Below are 16707 nucleotides of genomic sequence, written 5' to 3'. Positions count from 1 at the left end.
AGTTCTAGAGTTTTGGGAACTTGGGTCCTACAGCACAATTTCAATTGGTTAATACTTTCTGATTAAAGGGATCTAACTCAATTAAAGTATTTGTCAGAGAGCAGATTTATTTGCATCTTGTCCTGAGGATGATACCAGAGCCATTTATCCTTAATAACAGGAAGCAGAAAACTCCAGGAAAGCTTTTAATAGGATTGGGTTGAAGCGAGGTCACTAATTTCATAAAAATAGTTCTCAGAAAAAGAAACAGCCTTTTGTTAACTGGGAGCAGTGTCTGTCAGTCGAATTTCACATTTGAGATTTTTTTTTTTTTAAATTCAAAGTTCAGGAAACTCAAGTTACAGTTTCCATGGCAACAGTAATTTTGTCTGAGGCATAAGCAACATTTCTGCTAAAGAAACATTTCTGCTTTTCCTGCGGCAGTTCTGCACTTACGCCATGGAGGAGGTTGGTTGTGGTGTGGAGGACTGATTGGTTTTCAGTCCTGGGAGGAAAGCAGGCTGAAAACTGATTTTCACTCTGAACCTCATGCAGAGGCCACCCTGGCTGTGTCTGCCCGACCTCCTCTCCAGGTGGTGATGGTACCTGTCAGAACTTGCCTCTTCACCCTGCCACCTCCTTTGCTCTCCCCGACCTGTGTCCACCAGGTGGGAGATAAAAACAAAAACCAGGTTGACACAGTTACTTGTGACTTTGTGAAATTGCTGTCAAAAATCCTTAGGTGTGTGTGTGTGTGTGTGTGTGTGTGTGTGTGTGTGTGTGTTTAAACACGCTGAAATATTTCTAATTTTGAAAAAAAATTTGGGGGGGTGGGGTGGTTACTGCAGATTGAACCCAGGGGCCCTTAACCACTGAGCCATATCTTCAGCCCTTTTTTGTATTTTATTTAGAGACAGGGGATCTCACTTAAGTTGCTGAGGCTGGCTTTGAACTCATGATCCTTCTGCCTCAGCCTGGGATGACAGGTGTGCACCACTGCACTTGGGCTCTTTGGATTTTTTTTATTGAGATGAAATTAATGAACTCAACATTTTAACTACTTTGAGGTATATACAGTTCAGCTTTTAGTACCTTCTCAATGGTGTCCAACCATAACCAGTATCTAATGCTAAAACATTTTTACCACCCCAAAAAGAGACCCTCTTCACACCCTCCACCCATCAGCATTCACTTCCTGTATTCCCTTCCTTTCAGCCTCTGGTGTCCACATATCTGAAAATGTCATTTGCTTTTTGTTGTTGTTGTTTTGTACCAGGTATTGAACCCAGGTGTATTTAATGACTGAGCCACATCCCAGCCTTTTTCATAAAAAAATATTTTATGTCTAAATATTTTTTGCTGAGTTGTTGGGGTCTCACTAAGTTGCTAAGGCTGTCTTTGAACTTGCCATCCTCCTGCCTCAGCCTCCCCAGCCACTGCAATTACATTCATGAGCAACTGCGCATGGCTGTCATTTGCTTTTGAGGAAAATTTTTCTCTCCTATTAACAAATGTACCTGGAAGACTTAGAGTATGAATAAATTAAATAAAAATAGCTAAGATGGTTCTAAGTCCTCTAATTTTCTGTGAACTCTTAGCTGAAGAAAAACTGATTAAATAAAAGGGATGCGATATTTAACATCCTGATAAATTGTAAGTCCCAGAGAACACAGCCTGGGAGGAAAGCAACCTGCTGTCCTGTGGGTGACCTCTCTCATAGTGAGGCAAGTGAGGAGCTGGAGAGATCACTGGCAGCAACAGCCTGAGCCCTCTTCCTGGCTGGATCTGCTAGTGACATAAAATAAATGGGAATACCTAACTCTCTAGCAAACCCTCTAGAAAAAGAAAGAGAGAGAGAGAGAGAGAGAGAGAGAGAGAGAGAGAGAGAGAGAGAGAGAGAGGAGATCAATCTGAGAGAGAGAGAGAGAAGAGATCAATCTTCTTTACACTATCTATAGTGCAGAGATCAATTCACATTAAAGTGTAATTTAAGAGCAGGTCTTGTAGGGGAGGCAGCCAAAGCCTCTACCCCCCGGGGCTGGGTGAATAATTAAAGTCTCCCTAAGGGATCAGCCTGAAAGCAAGGGGGGAAAGAGACCTAGACTTTAATTTTGGAAAATTAGTCTTGGCCTTGGGACCTGAGCTGGGACTGTCGGTAATTAGTCTTGAGGCACAGGTGAAATCATACTGAGTAATAAATAGTTGCTAGCATTCTTCAAAATGACTACACATGCACACGTGTGCCTACCTGTGTGGGGGCTGGAGCATTTATTTATTCTTGCCTAAGGAGTGAGAATAAATGAGGCCTTTTTCCTTTCTCTTCACTCCCCTGCTGTTAAAACTTCCTAATATGTAGCAGAAGGCCCAGCCTTTTCAGACATCATGAAGATTCAGGTGAAAAATCATCTCTTGAGCATGCTATTTATCCCTGGAAGTGTGAAATAATAGTTGTCTTCAAAAATTGAGTGGTACTCTCAGATGGTGGAGCTCTGTGTCTGTATTCAGTGTAGAATCTATGGCTACAGTTGAGGTGGGTATGTTTTCTTTCCTCACGATAAAGAACCATACTATTCTTCTGGTGGAGGAATTGCCTGCTGGACCATCCACCAGCCAGACTAAAAGAAGACTAATCAATAAGCAAATGTGTTAGGAAATATGGAAATGAGCCAGGTGGAGTGGTGCACACCTATAACCCTCCCTCCAGCCTCTTGGAAGGCTGAGGCAGGAGGATCACAAGTTGTGTGTATGTCGTGTGCTGGGAATTGGACCAGGGCTTCTACATGCCAGGCAAGCTCTGAGCTATAACCCCAGCCCAGGATTACAAGTTTGAGGCCAGCCTCAGCAACTTAGTGACATCCTGTCTCAAAAAATAAGAAAGGCACCAAGGATGGTGGTGCATGCCTGTCATCCAAGTGGGGTGACAGGCATGCACCAAACATGCATCAAACATGGTTGCATGGGTTTGTTGGCTACTTGGTCCTCTTTGGAGAAATGTCTATAAAGTCCTTTGCCAATTTTTAAAAAAATTATTTATTTTTATATGGTGCTGAGGCGAACCCAGTGCCTCACACATACTAGGCAAGAGCCCCAGCCCCAGGTTCCCTTTGCCCACGTTTTGATCAGGACATTTGTTCTCTGTTGTTGTCAGTTCTAGGGATTCTATATATACAGTTATGCAGTTCCCCACCCCCCCAAAAACAATACCAGTCCATGGAGCCTCAAGTTCCTTGTACAAAGGAATGCAATTACTTTGAGGGGAGGTTGAGGGAAGGGTCTTTTCATTAGAAGGAGGCTCCCCCTGTCAGCAGAGTTGGGCCCTTGTAAATCTAGTTTTGAATTTAGGGCCTGGGAGACTTGTGAAAAGAAAAAAAAACACCAACAACAACAAAAGGAGCTGAGGGAGGCCCCCAAAATTCAGGGAAAGAGGTCCTCGTTCCTGCCTTGTTGGAACCAATGTTCAAGTGTTGGTTTAAAGGAGATGCCACTTGGTAAGCGACGGCAGGCTTCCTGGCTCCGATTGGCTGGACAGCTGCCCCTCTTTTCTCAACCTGGCAGAAGTGTGTGCCTAGAACCCTCAGGACAGCACTGCTACCTTGCAGATTCTTTTTTAAGGTGGGGAAAGGAGGGTGGGTACCAGAGATTGAACTCAGGGGCACTCGACCACTGAGCCCCATCCCCAGCCCTATGTTGTATTTAATTAGAGACAGAGTCTCACTGAGTTGCTCAGGGCCTCACTAAGTTGCTGAGGCTGGCTTTGACCCTGTGATTTTCCTGCCTCAGCCTTCAGAGCCACTGAGATGAGAGGCAGCACTGCGCCTGGCAACCAAGCAGATTCTCATGCATTTCCTGACCCAGTTTGAATCTGAAAGGCAGAGCCATGTTCACAACAGGCCCATGGCCCTGCCCCGCTTAGCATTAGTTACCTTTGTCCTGATTAATGGCTGCTGGTCCCTTGGTTAGATTTGGGGTTTGTCAGAGGCCTCGAGGGTTAAAGATGAAAATAAATCATAGTGGACAGTGCCTTCCTAGGTGGGAAGGACACCCTCAGAGCACTTGCCTTAGTGTCTGCTATCCCTTTAGCATGGTTTTAAGTTGGGTTGCCCATATTCCAGAAATGACAGGTTTCGGCTGCATCATTTAGATGAGAAAACTGAGGAACAACACCATTAGAGCTGCAGGGGATTTGATTCCAGTGAGACCCAGCAGTGAGCTCCTCTCTCCCTTTGCAGAGTCCCAGGATTTTATTTTTAAAAATTTTTTCTAATGATTTTATTTTTTAAAATTTGTTTTACATGACAGTACAATGCATTTTGAAACATCCAACATAAATGGAGTATAATTTCTTCTGGTTGTACATGATGTGGAATCACACCAGTCATGTAATTATGTATGCACATGGGGTAATAATGTCCCATTCTTGTACTATCCTTCCTACCCCCCAAACACCCTCCCTTCCCTTTGTTCCCCTCTGCCTAATCCAAAGTACCTCTATTCTTCCCTACTCACCTGCCATTTTGAATTAGCACCTGCATATCAGAAAGAACATTCAGCCTTTGTTTTTCTTGGAATTGGTGTGTTTCATTCACTTAGGATAATAGTCTCCATTTCTCCCCATTTACTAGCAAATGCCAAGATTCCATTCTTCTTTAAGGCTGAGTAATATTCCATTGTGTATATATAACACATTATCTTTATCCATTCATCTTTTGAAGGGCATCTAGGTTGGTTCCATAGCTGAGATTTTGTGAATTGAGCTATTATAAACATAGATGTGACTGTGTCATTGTAGTATGCTGATTTTAAGTCCTTTGGGTATTATACTGAGGAGTGGGGTAACTGGGTCAAATGCAGTCCCACCAGCAAAGTATGAGGATTACCATGATTTTATCTGTGTGTGGGTGTGTGTGGGTGTGTGTGTGTGTGTGTGTTGAGTGTGTGTTTAATCTCCTGTATGTGTCCATGCCTGGCACATTGGAGGTGTCAGTAGTGATTTGTGAAAGTGCGTAGTGATTTGTGAAGTTGGATTAAACTGACCAGAGAGGGCTGAGGATGTGGCTCAGTGGTGGAGCACTTTCCTAGCATCAATAAGACCATGGGTTTAATCCCCAATACTGCACACAGCCATATGACTAAACATGGACTCATGCCTACAAGCCTTTTATCTCATGGCAGTGGACTGGGTCTTGAAGATTGCAGAAGGCTATTGGTTTGGAGCTGCCCAATTGCACTGGTACATCCTTTATGGTGGGTATGTAGGTAGATGCAGGTCATGCCATGATTGTGTACTTAGAGATCAACCCTGTGTTCTTGCCCCCTACTTTTGAAAACAGCTTGTCCCATATGAGAAAATCCAGCATACTCTCTGAAGCCAGCAGCTGATCATGGATGGGAAGAACAACAGGAAAACTCATTTTGAGTGTCACTAGAGGATCATGTTATGAAAGAGCAAACAACTAGTAAAATAGGAAAGAGAATTCTTACACTTATTATATTTGATTTAGACACAGGGTCTCACTGAGTTGTTTAGGGCCTCACTAAGTTGCTGAGGCTGGCTTTGCACTCAAGGTCCTCCTGCCTCAGCCTCCTGAGCCACTGGGATTACAGGCCTCCGCCAGTATGCCTGGCTCTTGTAGTTACTCTGCAAAAAGAAATGCACGAGTCACCTCCACTTGTGTGTTTCAGGCAACACAACAGGATCCACAGCATGAACGGGAGCCAGCTGAAGGCCTACCTTTCCTTGGAAGTGTTGGATCTGAGTTTGAGTAATATCATGGAATTCTGGAGCGGATGCTTTCCCCCTGGACTGTACATAAGTGAGCTGTAAGTACTTCTGTGGCTGGGACTGTCCCTCTGTTTCTAGATCAGCTGGAGGCCTCCGTTGCCCAGGTCTGTACACAGTCTGCATATTTCACTTCTGCTTTGGTCAGCTTTTTCACTACTGTGTGACTAAAAAAAACCAAACCAGAAAATTGTAGAGGAGGAAAAGTTTATTTGGGGGCTGACAGTTTCAGACGTCTCCATCCATAGATAGCAGGCTCCATTCCTCAGGGCTCGAGGGGAGGCAGGACATCATGGAGGAAAAATGTGGTGGAGGGAAGCAGCTCACGTGGTGATCAGGAAGCAGAGAGAGACTCCACTCTCCAGAGACAAAAAGAGACTTCAAAGCCATGCCCCCATGCCCCATCCTCCAGCCACACCCACTAGCCTCCAGCCATTACCCAGTTAATCCCATCAGGAATTCATTCACTGGTTGGGTTAAGGCTCTCACAAAACAGTCATTTCTCCTGGACCTTCTTGCACCATCTCACACGTGAGCTTTTGGGGGATACCTCACATCCAAACCATAACAATTTTTCAGCCCTGGGGATGGTGCAAGGCAGGAGGGATTGGCCTCTGATGCCCACTGATGGAACATTTCTAGTCCCATAGTATTCGTCTGTGTTACACCCAAGGTGGACACCTTGGGCAGGGAGAGGTGGACTCTCCTGTCCAGGAAGCTCACCCCTAAGACAGAAGAGTTCAAGACTCTGAGGTCTGCCCTGACCATAGAGCCTGCTTTTACTCCAATTTACTGGGCTGCTTCCCAGCAGAGCTCGGAGAGAAGGCTCAGGGGAGCTTAGAGGCCCACACTGCAGAGAGAGTGCTTTGCAGACTCTCCAGGCTCTTTCTTCCTAGCGTCACACAGTGATCAGACAGCTCACAGGATCTGTCTGGGAAGGCGGCTCCTGGTTCTGTGTGTTCTCAGGACTGTGCTGATGTGTCTCTTACCTGTGTTCAGGCCCCATCTTACCTGCAGTGTGGATGGTAGACAGGAGTAAAAATGATAAAACCTGCAGCACCCCTGGCCTGTGGGTAGAAAAGTGTTTCTCTGGGGAAGAATCTGAAGAGACATTTCCAATCTGAGTGAGTTTCCATTCCCTTTGTCATCACTGTTTCTGCGTCATTTTGGAGCTCATTTGCAAGTCCTGTTTAGAGGTGGTCATGAACAATCCCTTCAGGGAAGATGAACCTTGGCCCCTAGATTTTCCAAGTCATTTTCAGGCTGCATCAAGATGCCGAAATCGGCCTTTGTTAAGTCTCAAGTGGAGACTGTCCCGAGGTGTCCAGCTGCTGCTCAACACTCCCTTTCTCAGAACCAAGAAATCACCACTGCTAAACAGAATTGCACTGACTTTCTGTCCCTGCAAGAAAGCAGGAGGGATTTTCTCTTTTGGCAGCTTGTGGCTGCTCTATCTTCATCCCAGAGGCTGTTCTCTAATCTGGAATGTCAAGAACAAACAGTCCAGCCCAATTTTTAGAGAATCCTCATGTGCCCTGTGCTGGGGCTCTACCTGGTAAAGAATCCAGAGGAGCCTTGTTCCTTCCCCCCAGGGTAGAAGAATCCCTGGGCTTTCTTTTTTTTTCACTTAGGTGCTGTTTTTTTTTGTTGTTGTTATTGATGTTTTTTTTTTTTTTTTTTTTTAAAAAAAAAAAACACCAAAATTTTGTCTAGGAAAAGAAGTAAAAAAGGTGTTGAGGGGTAACTTCCCATAGGAATACTGATTTATTTTATTCCATTTATTTTTTTTCCTTTTATTTTCCACTGCTTGCTATGCTTTGCACACAGTGTGATGCACATGTCTGTGTTGTACACTGCAGTCCATCCACTCGGCATGGTCAAAGGAGATGGCCCTGAAAAAGTATTTCTTGTCTTTTTTTTGGCAGAGGCTGGGGTACCAGGGATTGAACCAGGGGTGCTTAACCACTGAGCCCCATCCCCAGCCCTATTTTGTATTTTATTTAGAGACAGGGTCTCACTGAGTTGCTTAGGACCTCGCTTTTGCTGAGGCTGGCTTTGAACTCTCATTCCTCCTGCCTCAGCTTCCCGGGCTACTGTTATTACAGGCATGGTATGGCTTTCTTTTAAAAGAACTTGGCTTAGGTCTCTTTAACTAGAGGGTTTCTTTCAGGTATTTAAAATCATTTTAAGGAATTGGCTTGTACACACTTATTATGTAAGTCCAAAAATGAGACCCACTTCAGGATTAAAGACTGATTCCCCAAATTGTGGAATGGAATCTGACCTGGCCTCTGAGCTGACTTTGTGCTTTGTGTAGGGCTTTTCTCGTCAGCCTAGGGTGGTGGGTCAGGTGTGGCCCGAGGTTGGCAGGTTTGCAGCAGGGCTGGGGGTGAAGGTGTCTGATGGTCATTCCCGCCTTTTTGGGCCCACTAGCCACAGGTGCTGTGTGCTCTGGGCTGAGTGGAGGTTGACCTTGGACAGTCTTGCCACCTGCAATGGCAGGGCAGGCTCTGAAGCCTCGTGATAACAGACATCTCCTCGGGAAACCTGTCCCTCTGGGTGTGTCTTAGCATGTTTTCCCAGCTCAGATCCAGCTGGGTCTGGTGTCTGTAACAGAACGAGGAAGGCCTCCTATGGCTGTGACATTTTCTCTCCTCACTCATTCCAGCAACCTGGCCAGCAAGCACATTGGTACCCTGGAGTTGGGAGCATTTGATGACCTGTCACGGTCGCTGCTTTTTTCTTTGCCTGAGCAAAAACAGGATCACCCAGCTTCCTATAAAAGCATTCAAGTACCCAGGCTGACACAACTGTGAGTACAGAAACCAGCACTTCAATTAAGGTTGTAGCCCAATTTTATGGGGGCCAAACTTTCTCAAGGACCTAGCACCAAATGCAACCCCTACTCCCCCACCCGCCCCCAGTAAAGTTCTGCATGAACCGTAATTAATGCCCCTATGGCAACACCTAGTAAAAGCAGATTGGAGCTGGGTCTGGTGCCAGTGGCCCACCTCATCTTGCAGGGATGAGGTCCACTGAATATGGGTCCATGCTGGTGTCCTCCTCGATGACATAAGGAATCCTGCTGGTTAGCTAATGTGGCTAGTGCTTAGGCTGCATGCATTCTGTTTATTTATCTCAAAGATTTTAGTGTTGTTTTTTAAGGTACCCGTAAAATATGTACCTCAGGCTTGATGGTATCCTTGACATTTCTTGAATTTAGCAGGAAGTTAGCATGGCTAGAGGCAGTAAGCAGAATATGGCAATTTTTATCTCCTAAATCTTAGAAGGTGGATGATTTATGATTGTCTCTTGCTTTTTTTTTTTTTTTCTTTTTGGTACTGGGGATTGAACTCAGGGGCACTCGACCACTGAGCCACCTCCCCAGCCGTATTTTGTATTTTATTTAGAGACAGAATCTCATTGAGTTGCTTAGGGCCTCTCTGAGTTGCTGAGGCTGGCTCTGAACTCACAATCCTCCCACACCACTGGGATTATAGCCCTGTGCCAACACGCCTGGCTCTTGATTGATTGATTGATTGATTGATTTTCGGCTTCCTTTTAATATTAGAAGAGTAAATATCAGGAAAACAAGCCAGTAGTGGAAATTTGGTTTAAATTGATGAGAACAGTTGTTGAGGCTCAGCAGGTGTGGATCCTGGAAGGTCTCCATGATGCTGAGGAGGTTGGTTCACAAGATGCTGCAGAAATACTTCAGGGAAACCAGGGCTTTCCCATTAGCTCTGTGTGTCCTTCCCTGCCCCTCCAGGCCACCCAGAGTCCTTTTGGTCCCCCAAGGCTCTCTAGTACTAGAGCCAGCAAGTGAATGTGTGTGCTTCATGGGGTGTCCCCCACTGCTCTTGCTCACTCTGCCCCATACATGGAGATCCCAACAGATGCCCTGACTGCAAATGTTCTTGCATTCGATATCCGCTGGCTCACTGGCTGGGAAACTCGGCATGGGAGTGTGTGTGTGTGTATGGAATGTGCACAGGGAGGCTCCGGGCCTGTGGGCTTCTTTTCTTCAGGGACCTCAATCGGAATCAGATTCAGTTGATCCAGGGCCTCACATTCCAGGGCCTGGACAGCTTGGAGGTGCTGAAGCTCCAGAGAAACAACATCAGCAAGCTGACTGATGGCGCTTTCTGGGGGTTGTCCAATATGCATGTGCTGTAAGTGTGGGCGGTCCCTGGCAGGCCTCCAGCCCAAGGGTGAGGCCATGGCCTCTGCAACCTGCCTCTGTGGGGAGTGGGGTAGCCTGTGTGTGTCCATTCAGCTGAGCACTAGGTGGAGAGCAGGCCACCTTTCCTTTTTCTTTCTTTTTTGTTTTTTTTCTTTTTGGTACCAGGGATTGTACTCGAACCCTGAGCCCCATTCCCAATAAATTTTGTATTTTATTTAGAGACAGGGTCTCACTGAGTAGCTGAGAGCCTCACTTTTGCTGAGGCTGGCTTTGAACTCATGATCCTCCTGCCTCAGCCTCCTGAGCTGCCTCGATGACAGTCCTGCTCCACCGCGCCCAGAAGGCCACCTGTCCTTTGAGCCTTGCTGTGGTCCCAACTCAGTGTTTCTGCAGACTCAACCAAATCTGTTGGTGTTTCCATAGCAGAGTAGGAACATCTCTTGGAGGAGGTTTTTGTGAATCAGGTCAGGTGTTGCAGGAAGGAGCCCCATTCCTGGGCCTCCTCCCACCCCCCACTTTCTCGCTGTGGAACAGATCCTTCCCCACATCCTCTCCACTCCTACACTCCACAGGAAGCTCCTTCCCTCCCCATTTTGGGTTTGACAGTCTTCCTTGATGTGCAGGTGGACCCAAAATATATAGTTCATCACAGGAGATTTATTTTTGTCTTGTGAGCTCATCAAGGCACTTGGTGCAGATGTGCAGCTTTTTTTTTTTAAGAGAGTGAGAGAGAGAGGGGGACAGAAAGAGAGAGAGAATTTTAATATTTATTTATTTTTTCTTAGTTCTCGGCGGACACAACATCTTTGTTTGTATGTGGTGCTGAGGATCGAACCTGGGCCGCACGCACGCTAGGCGAGTGCGCTACCGCTTGAGTCACATCCCCAGCCCAAGATGTGCAGCTTTTATCAAGAGAACGTTATCTTTGGCCAGATGTGTCCAATATCAGAGCCAAGGCCTGCCAGAAACAAAGGCAACATTTAAAAAAAGGCAGAGGAACGCAATCTGCTGTCGTTCAACATTTAAATTTGTTTATTTTTCATCAGAGTTGATGCCTCTGCGTGAATGAATCAGATAGTAAACAAAGCAGCTGCTGCCCACCCATTGTCCATCCCCTCCCTCCACCTCCCTCCCCATCCCTGTTCTTCTCTCAGGAGACAGTTGGGTCTCAGCAGTTCCTATTGGTTTTCCTGTTTGTGGTTGGTTACTTCCAAGTTGACACACCTGCACCAATATCTTTACCCACTTCTTTCCTTCACTACTTGTCTTTATAACTTAAACCAAGCCCAGAAGCTTAGGTCCAGGCCCCACAGTGTACTGTGTAGAAGCATCTCTGCTTTGCATGACCAGGATGCCAGTGGCTTCTCCTCCTTTGCCACTTCAGCTGGGCTGGAGCTCTGTGGTGCATATTCCAGAACACTCTTCCTTCCTCAAGCCTGTCATTTAGAATCTGAAGTTCTAAGTTGATGATGGTCTGAGGATGAAGAGAATTTTCAGAAGAAAACAGTGTGAGGCTCTACCATTTCGTTTTTATGTGGAATGAATTTATACAAATTAGGGCGGGTGATGGTGGTGTGTGCCTGTAATCCCAGTGGCTCAGGAGGCTGAGGCAGGAGGATTGCAAGTTTGAGGTCAGCCTCAGCAACTTACAAAGGTCCTGTCCAGCGAGACCCTGTCTCTAAATCAAATATAAAAAAGGGTGGGGGTGTGGCTCAGTGGTTAAGCATCCCTGACTTCAATCCCTGGTACCAAAAGAAAAAAAGAGCAAAATGTGCATCGGTAACTTCCATGAGAGAAACCAGGTGTCTGGGCAGAGTTGTCATTGGTGAGGATTCTGAGACGTGAGGGAATGGCACACGGATACTCTTCATTCAATGGGGTCATATCCCGAAAAGCCCACTGTGAGCTGAGGATGCCATAAGTTGAAAATACACTTAATTTCTAGTCCCCAGGGCATCCTAGCTTACAGCACAACACATGGTAGAGTGTCAGCTGTTATCTCTGGTGACCACAGAGCTGACGGGGAGCCGTCTCTCTGCCACTCCCAGCATTGAGAAAGGATTGTACCAGGTAGGAAAGATCTAGATTTGGAATTCCAAGTGGAGTTTCTGCAGAATGTGTGTTAGTCTCCATACCTTCATAGAGTGTGAACATCACAAGTTGGAATATTGTAAGTCAGGGACCTACTGTACATACTTAATGAGTTTGTTGGGAGCCAGATCCTCACACTGCCCACAACCCCGATGTACATTCTGTATTCCCTCTCCATATAGCGCCGTGAGGTGGATTCTTCTGGATATTTCCATTTCACAGGTGTTCAGACTCATTAAGCCATCAAAATGGCAAAATCAAGATTTAAATCTTGTTGTCATGGAGCCAGGAGTAGTGGCACACACCTGTAATCCCAGCTTCTCAGGAGGCTGAGGGAGGAGGATCATGAGTTCAAAGCCAGCCTCAGCAACTTAGCAAGGCCCTAAGCAACTCAGTGAGACCCTGTCTCTAAATAAAAAATATAAATAGGGCTGGGGCTGAGGCTCAGTGGTTAAGCACTCCTGGGTTCAATCCCTGGTACCAGAAAAACAAAAATCATACAGTCATTGGATCCCAGAGCTAATGCCATGTCTCCTGGCACAGTAGATTTTATCAGTTGGATGAGGATAAGGGCTGCCTCCCTTTTCCCCTTCTCTCTCTGTTCCTCTCCTGGCTTTGCCCTTGCTGAGAGCTCCTCTGCCCACTCATCTGTCTGGTTCACTTTGACTCAGCTAAAACTGACTTATGGATAACGTCCCCTGCCCTTCCGAACTTTCTGAGTATGTCTTGGCCTTCAGACCCTCCACTGGGGTCTGTCCGTCTTCTCTCCATCATGTGTGTGCACAGCAGGGGGTCTCCAAGCTTCCCTTGTGCTCTTACATCCTCAGTGTGACCGCCATGTCTAATTGGAGTGCTGACCAGGCACACTCCGGGTATTGGGTAAAGGTCGGACCCCTTGACCCTGGCGCTGTCATTGCAGACACCTCGAGCACAACAGCCTGGTGGAAGTGAATAGCGGCTCCCTCTTTGGCCTCATGGCCCTGCACCAGCTGCACCTCAGCCACAATTCCATCTTGCACATCCACCGAGGCGGGTGGAACTTCTGTCAGAAGTTGTGTGAGTTGTAAGTGCTCTCGGCTTTGGTGTGTGGAGGTAGATCCTCCAGAGCCCAGAGAGCAGTGGACTAGAAAGGGGTGCAGGCCTCGGGGGCAAAGGCAGCTCAGAGGCAGGCCTGCCAGTGGCCTTGTTCTGGCAGAAAGAAGGATAGATGTCCAGGCCAGCCAGGCCCAAAGCAGGACTGTCAGGGCTTTGAGCTCCAGGCCCTTCCTACATCCTAATTTTGGATTAATAGAGGTGTAACCTGTCGGTCCCCATGAGGAGCCTCTGTCCCCAGGGATTTCTTGGGTATGAAAAAATCTCCTGAAGTCAAGGGCTCTGTCTGGGAAGGGCAACCTAAAGAACCCTTCTCACTGTAGCTTCTTGGAGAGAGATGGTACCTTAGGCCTCTGGGCCATGGTGTGGCACACCTGTAATGCCAGTGACCTGGGAGGCCAAGTCAGAGAATCACAAGTTTGAGGCCAGCCTCGGTACACTAGTGGGACCTATCTCAAAAAAAAAAAAAGAAGAAGAAGCTGGCAATGTGGCTCAGTGGTAGAGCACCCCTGAGTTTAAGCCCCAGTATCAGAGAGAGAGAGAGAGAGAGAGAGAGAAACAGTGTGTTTGAACCACACTGGGAGCATGAACAGAGCAATGGCGAACCGCTGACTGTGAAAAAAATTTGTGTGTCCTCAGCGCTTGTATCTTGGTCAGCTTCCCCGGGGACCTGGCTCTTCTCTTTACCTGTCGTGCCTGGTGGAGAAGGTGAATGTGAATGGAGGCTCACAGCCCCCCCCCCACCCCGCATCCCTTTGGAAGATCCCCAGGCGAGACACCCAGGCTGGGCCTGAGAGCACCTGAAGTCACTGTTGCCCAAGCTGACAGCCACAGTGGTGACCCCTGGAGAGGGAACCTGGGTCCCCTCTCTGTCCTGCATGCACAGCTGGAGCTGCGTAGCCGAGGGTTGGAGAATGTGGCCATGTTTCCGTGTGTGCACCCGTTTCTAGATCTCTGCTTGTGTTGGGGGAACAGGTCCTTGCTAGGTGGAAGTTTTCAGTTTTACAATGCTCTAGTTTAGTCCGGTTGGGTTTCTTTATTTTTCAGGAGAGTTTGGGAGGGTTTTCTCCTTTCCCACTTGTTGTAGGCTTGGCCTATAAAAATTGTTACTTAATGTGAGCAAGCGTTACGGGTTCCAGGCACACTCACGGGGGCCTCGGAACTTCATGCTGCGCTCACTGCCAGAGTCCTTACCCGGTCCCTCCCGTTGTGTGTCCCTCGCATCAAGAGCTCATATGCATCCCTCTGGTGACCTGGCGTTTTGGTCTCTGTGGGTCAGTGGTCAGAGTGTGTGCCATGCAGCAGCCTGCCTCTCCCTCCTGCTCACTGCCCTTGGACTTAGAGTGTTAGATTCGCCCTCCTGGTGCTTTAGGGTGCTGCTTCATCTCTCTTGTGGTATTGGATGACAAGCTCTTTGCTCAGGCAGAGACCGCATGAGGGAACTCCAGGGACGCGTGGTTCTCTGTTGTCCTCGGCCAGGAGCCCTGGGGAAGCAGGGCAGGTGTTGAGTCCCACAGTCCTGAACCTGTCTAGTTCCTAGGGTGAGCAGCCACCATCCTGCGACTCGGCAGAGGGTGTGTGACCTCCTTGGAGAAGCTGTGCTTCAGAGCCTTGATGGGGCTTTGAGTTCCCTGCTCCCCTTTCTGGCTGTGGACCGCTGTCTGCTGTGCCCTTTAGAGGGGCCAGGGGTCACTGATGCGTGCCTTGACCAGTTCTAGAAGCTTGCCGTGTTCTCAGGTCACCTCAGAGCCAGGCTGAGGGTTGCTTTCCCACCCCTCCCCTAAGCTAAATTCCTTAATTGCAGGTAAGGATATAATTTCGGTCTCCTGCCAGGTCCTGTGACTGACAGACACCGTGACTTATTTCTCCAGCAGGGAAAGAAGGCTGCCTGCTGCCCCCTTTAAAAACCCATTAATCTTCACTGATACTATTTTTCTTCTTCCTGACCCAGCCCAAACTTCCCATTTTTCAACCAGAGGTGACCCATATGCCAAGTGATCAGCGCCAGGGTTGTGTCAGAAATGTAAGGGTGTCTGGGAGGAGGGTTGGAGTCTCACATGCAGGCTAAATGGGTGATTTGGGGCGTGTCCTGTCCTGCTCACAGGGAGAGTAGGTGACACTCAGGCCAGAGCCTCCAGCCTGAGGCTGAGGCCCTGCAGTGGTTGTCCCAGGCAGGGATGCATGGCGCCCTCTGCTGTCCAGCGCGTGGAGTGGCAGCATCTTATCCACAAGGGACCTATGGTGTCGGGCCTCTGCCAAGAAAGGTCTGAATCAGGACCAGCCTAGACACCAGCAGGGAGGTTTTGTATTACGTGACCTTGTGCCGTCCTCACAGTTTAACCACACGAGGACCTGCATGGCCATTCCCGTTGTTAGACCAGGTGGATGACCTAGCTGCACATTCACTGTGAGATACTTCCTGCCCACGGAGATCCCATGGGCTGTTGTAAGCAACTCCGTGAGGCCTGATAATGACTTCAGCCCTTCCACCTCCCCAGGATCCTGTCCTTCAACAACCTCACGTGGCTGGATGAGAAGAGTCTGGCCAAGCTGGGCAGTTTGAGCATCCTGCACCTCAGCCACAACTCCATCAGCCACATCACTGAAGGCGCCTTCAAGGGACTCAAGAACCTGTGCATCTTGTACGGCATTCACTGTGGGAGTGACAGAACGACAGCGTCCTGGGCAAGAGAGCAGAAGAGGGCAGAGCCGGCGCCCCAAAGGCCTCTCTGAGAGTTCTATGAACTCCATTCCCAATGGCTTTGGGTGGGAATTGGACTCCAAGCTGATGTGTTATGTGTGCATAGCTGATGTTGAATGTCTCCTTCCCATGGGATGGTGCCTGAGGGAATGACAACCCTATAGTGTGGTGTCACCAAGCAGAAGCTGCACACTGTGCCTGTCAGGACACTGGGTCCTGCTGTTGAAGTGAGCATCCCCAGGTGGGCAGCCACTGCCACACTGTCCCTGCAATCATTTTTTTTCTTTGTATACCAGTGATGGAACTCAGGGGCACTCAACCACTGAGCCATGTCCCCAGCCCTATTTTGTATTTTATTTAGAGACAGGTCACCTAGGGGAAAGGAACACTCCAGCAGCACCAGGAAGAGCTAGATTGAAGAACTATCAATGGCTGGGCTTGAGGGACTATCTGAGCTCAAAACCTGGAACAAGGAAGGGAAACGTCCACCGGGTGGTCACAGAGGGCTCTGCTGCTCATAGTGGGAAAATACCTTCATTTAGGCCTGGCCAGTGGTGAGCTAGGAAGGACCTCAGGAGTAGCTCACCTCCCCATTCAGAGGCAGATCCAGCAAGACCAGCCTCTCAAGCTCTCCAAAGGCAGCCCCAGGCCACCTCGCAAGATCTCCACATGGCTCCTCTGTGCTGGCATGCTCCACACTGCCCAGGGGAGCCCCGCAGACTGGGGCCAGCCCATCCAGATGGGGCAATGCAGTGTGATGGCCACATCTTCCAGCACAGCCATGCTTCAGAGCTCCCAGTGATGCTGGGAGAAAACCCAGCAGAGGAGGGAATCCAAGCAGCATGGTTCCCTCCTTAAGTGGTCACTCAACACCAAGCACAG

The 16707-nt window shown here is 48.1% G+C and overlaps 1 protein-coding gene across 1 annotated transcript in view; it reads left to right on the top strand.

Moving 5' to 3' along the window:
* LOC144374101 (leucine-rich repeats and immunoglobulin-like domains protein 1) overlaps positions 1 to 16707 on the top strand; it is a 53480-nt gene that overhangs the window by 11857 nt on the left and 24916 nt on the right. The window contains 7 exon segments of the mRNA XM_078037047.1: positions 5662 to 5799; positions 8427 to 8496; positions 8498 to 8549; positions 8552 to 8570; positions 9787 to 9930; positions 12952 to 13095; positions 15623 to 15766. Of these exon segments, the coding sequence (XP_077893173.1) occupies positions 5662 to 5799; positions 8427 to 8496; positions 8498 to 8549; positions 8552 to 8570; positions 9787 to 9930; positions 12952 to 13095; positions 15623 to 15766 (711 nt within the window).

The sequence above is a fragment of the Ictidomys tridecemlineatus genome, unplaced genomic scaffold, assembly GCF_052094955.1.
Source record: "Ictidomys tridecemlineatus isolate mIctTri1 unplaced genomic scaffold, mIctTri1.hap1 Scaffold_58, whole genome shotgun sequence".
In the NCBI taxonomy this organism is placed as follows: domain Eukaryota; kingdom Metazoa; phylum Chordata; class Mammalia; order Rodentia; family Sciuridae; genus Ictidomys; species Ictidomys tridecemlineatus.
The sequence above is the reverse complement of the archived record's forward strand: the minus strand, read 5'-3'. Positions and strand labels throughout refer to the sequence as shown.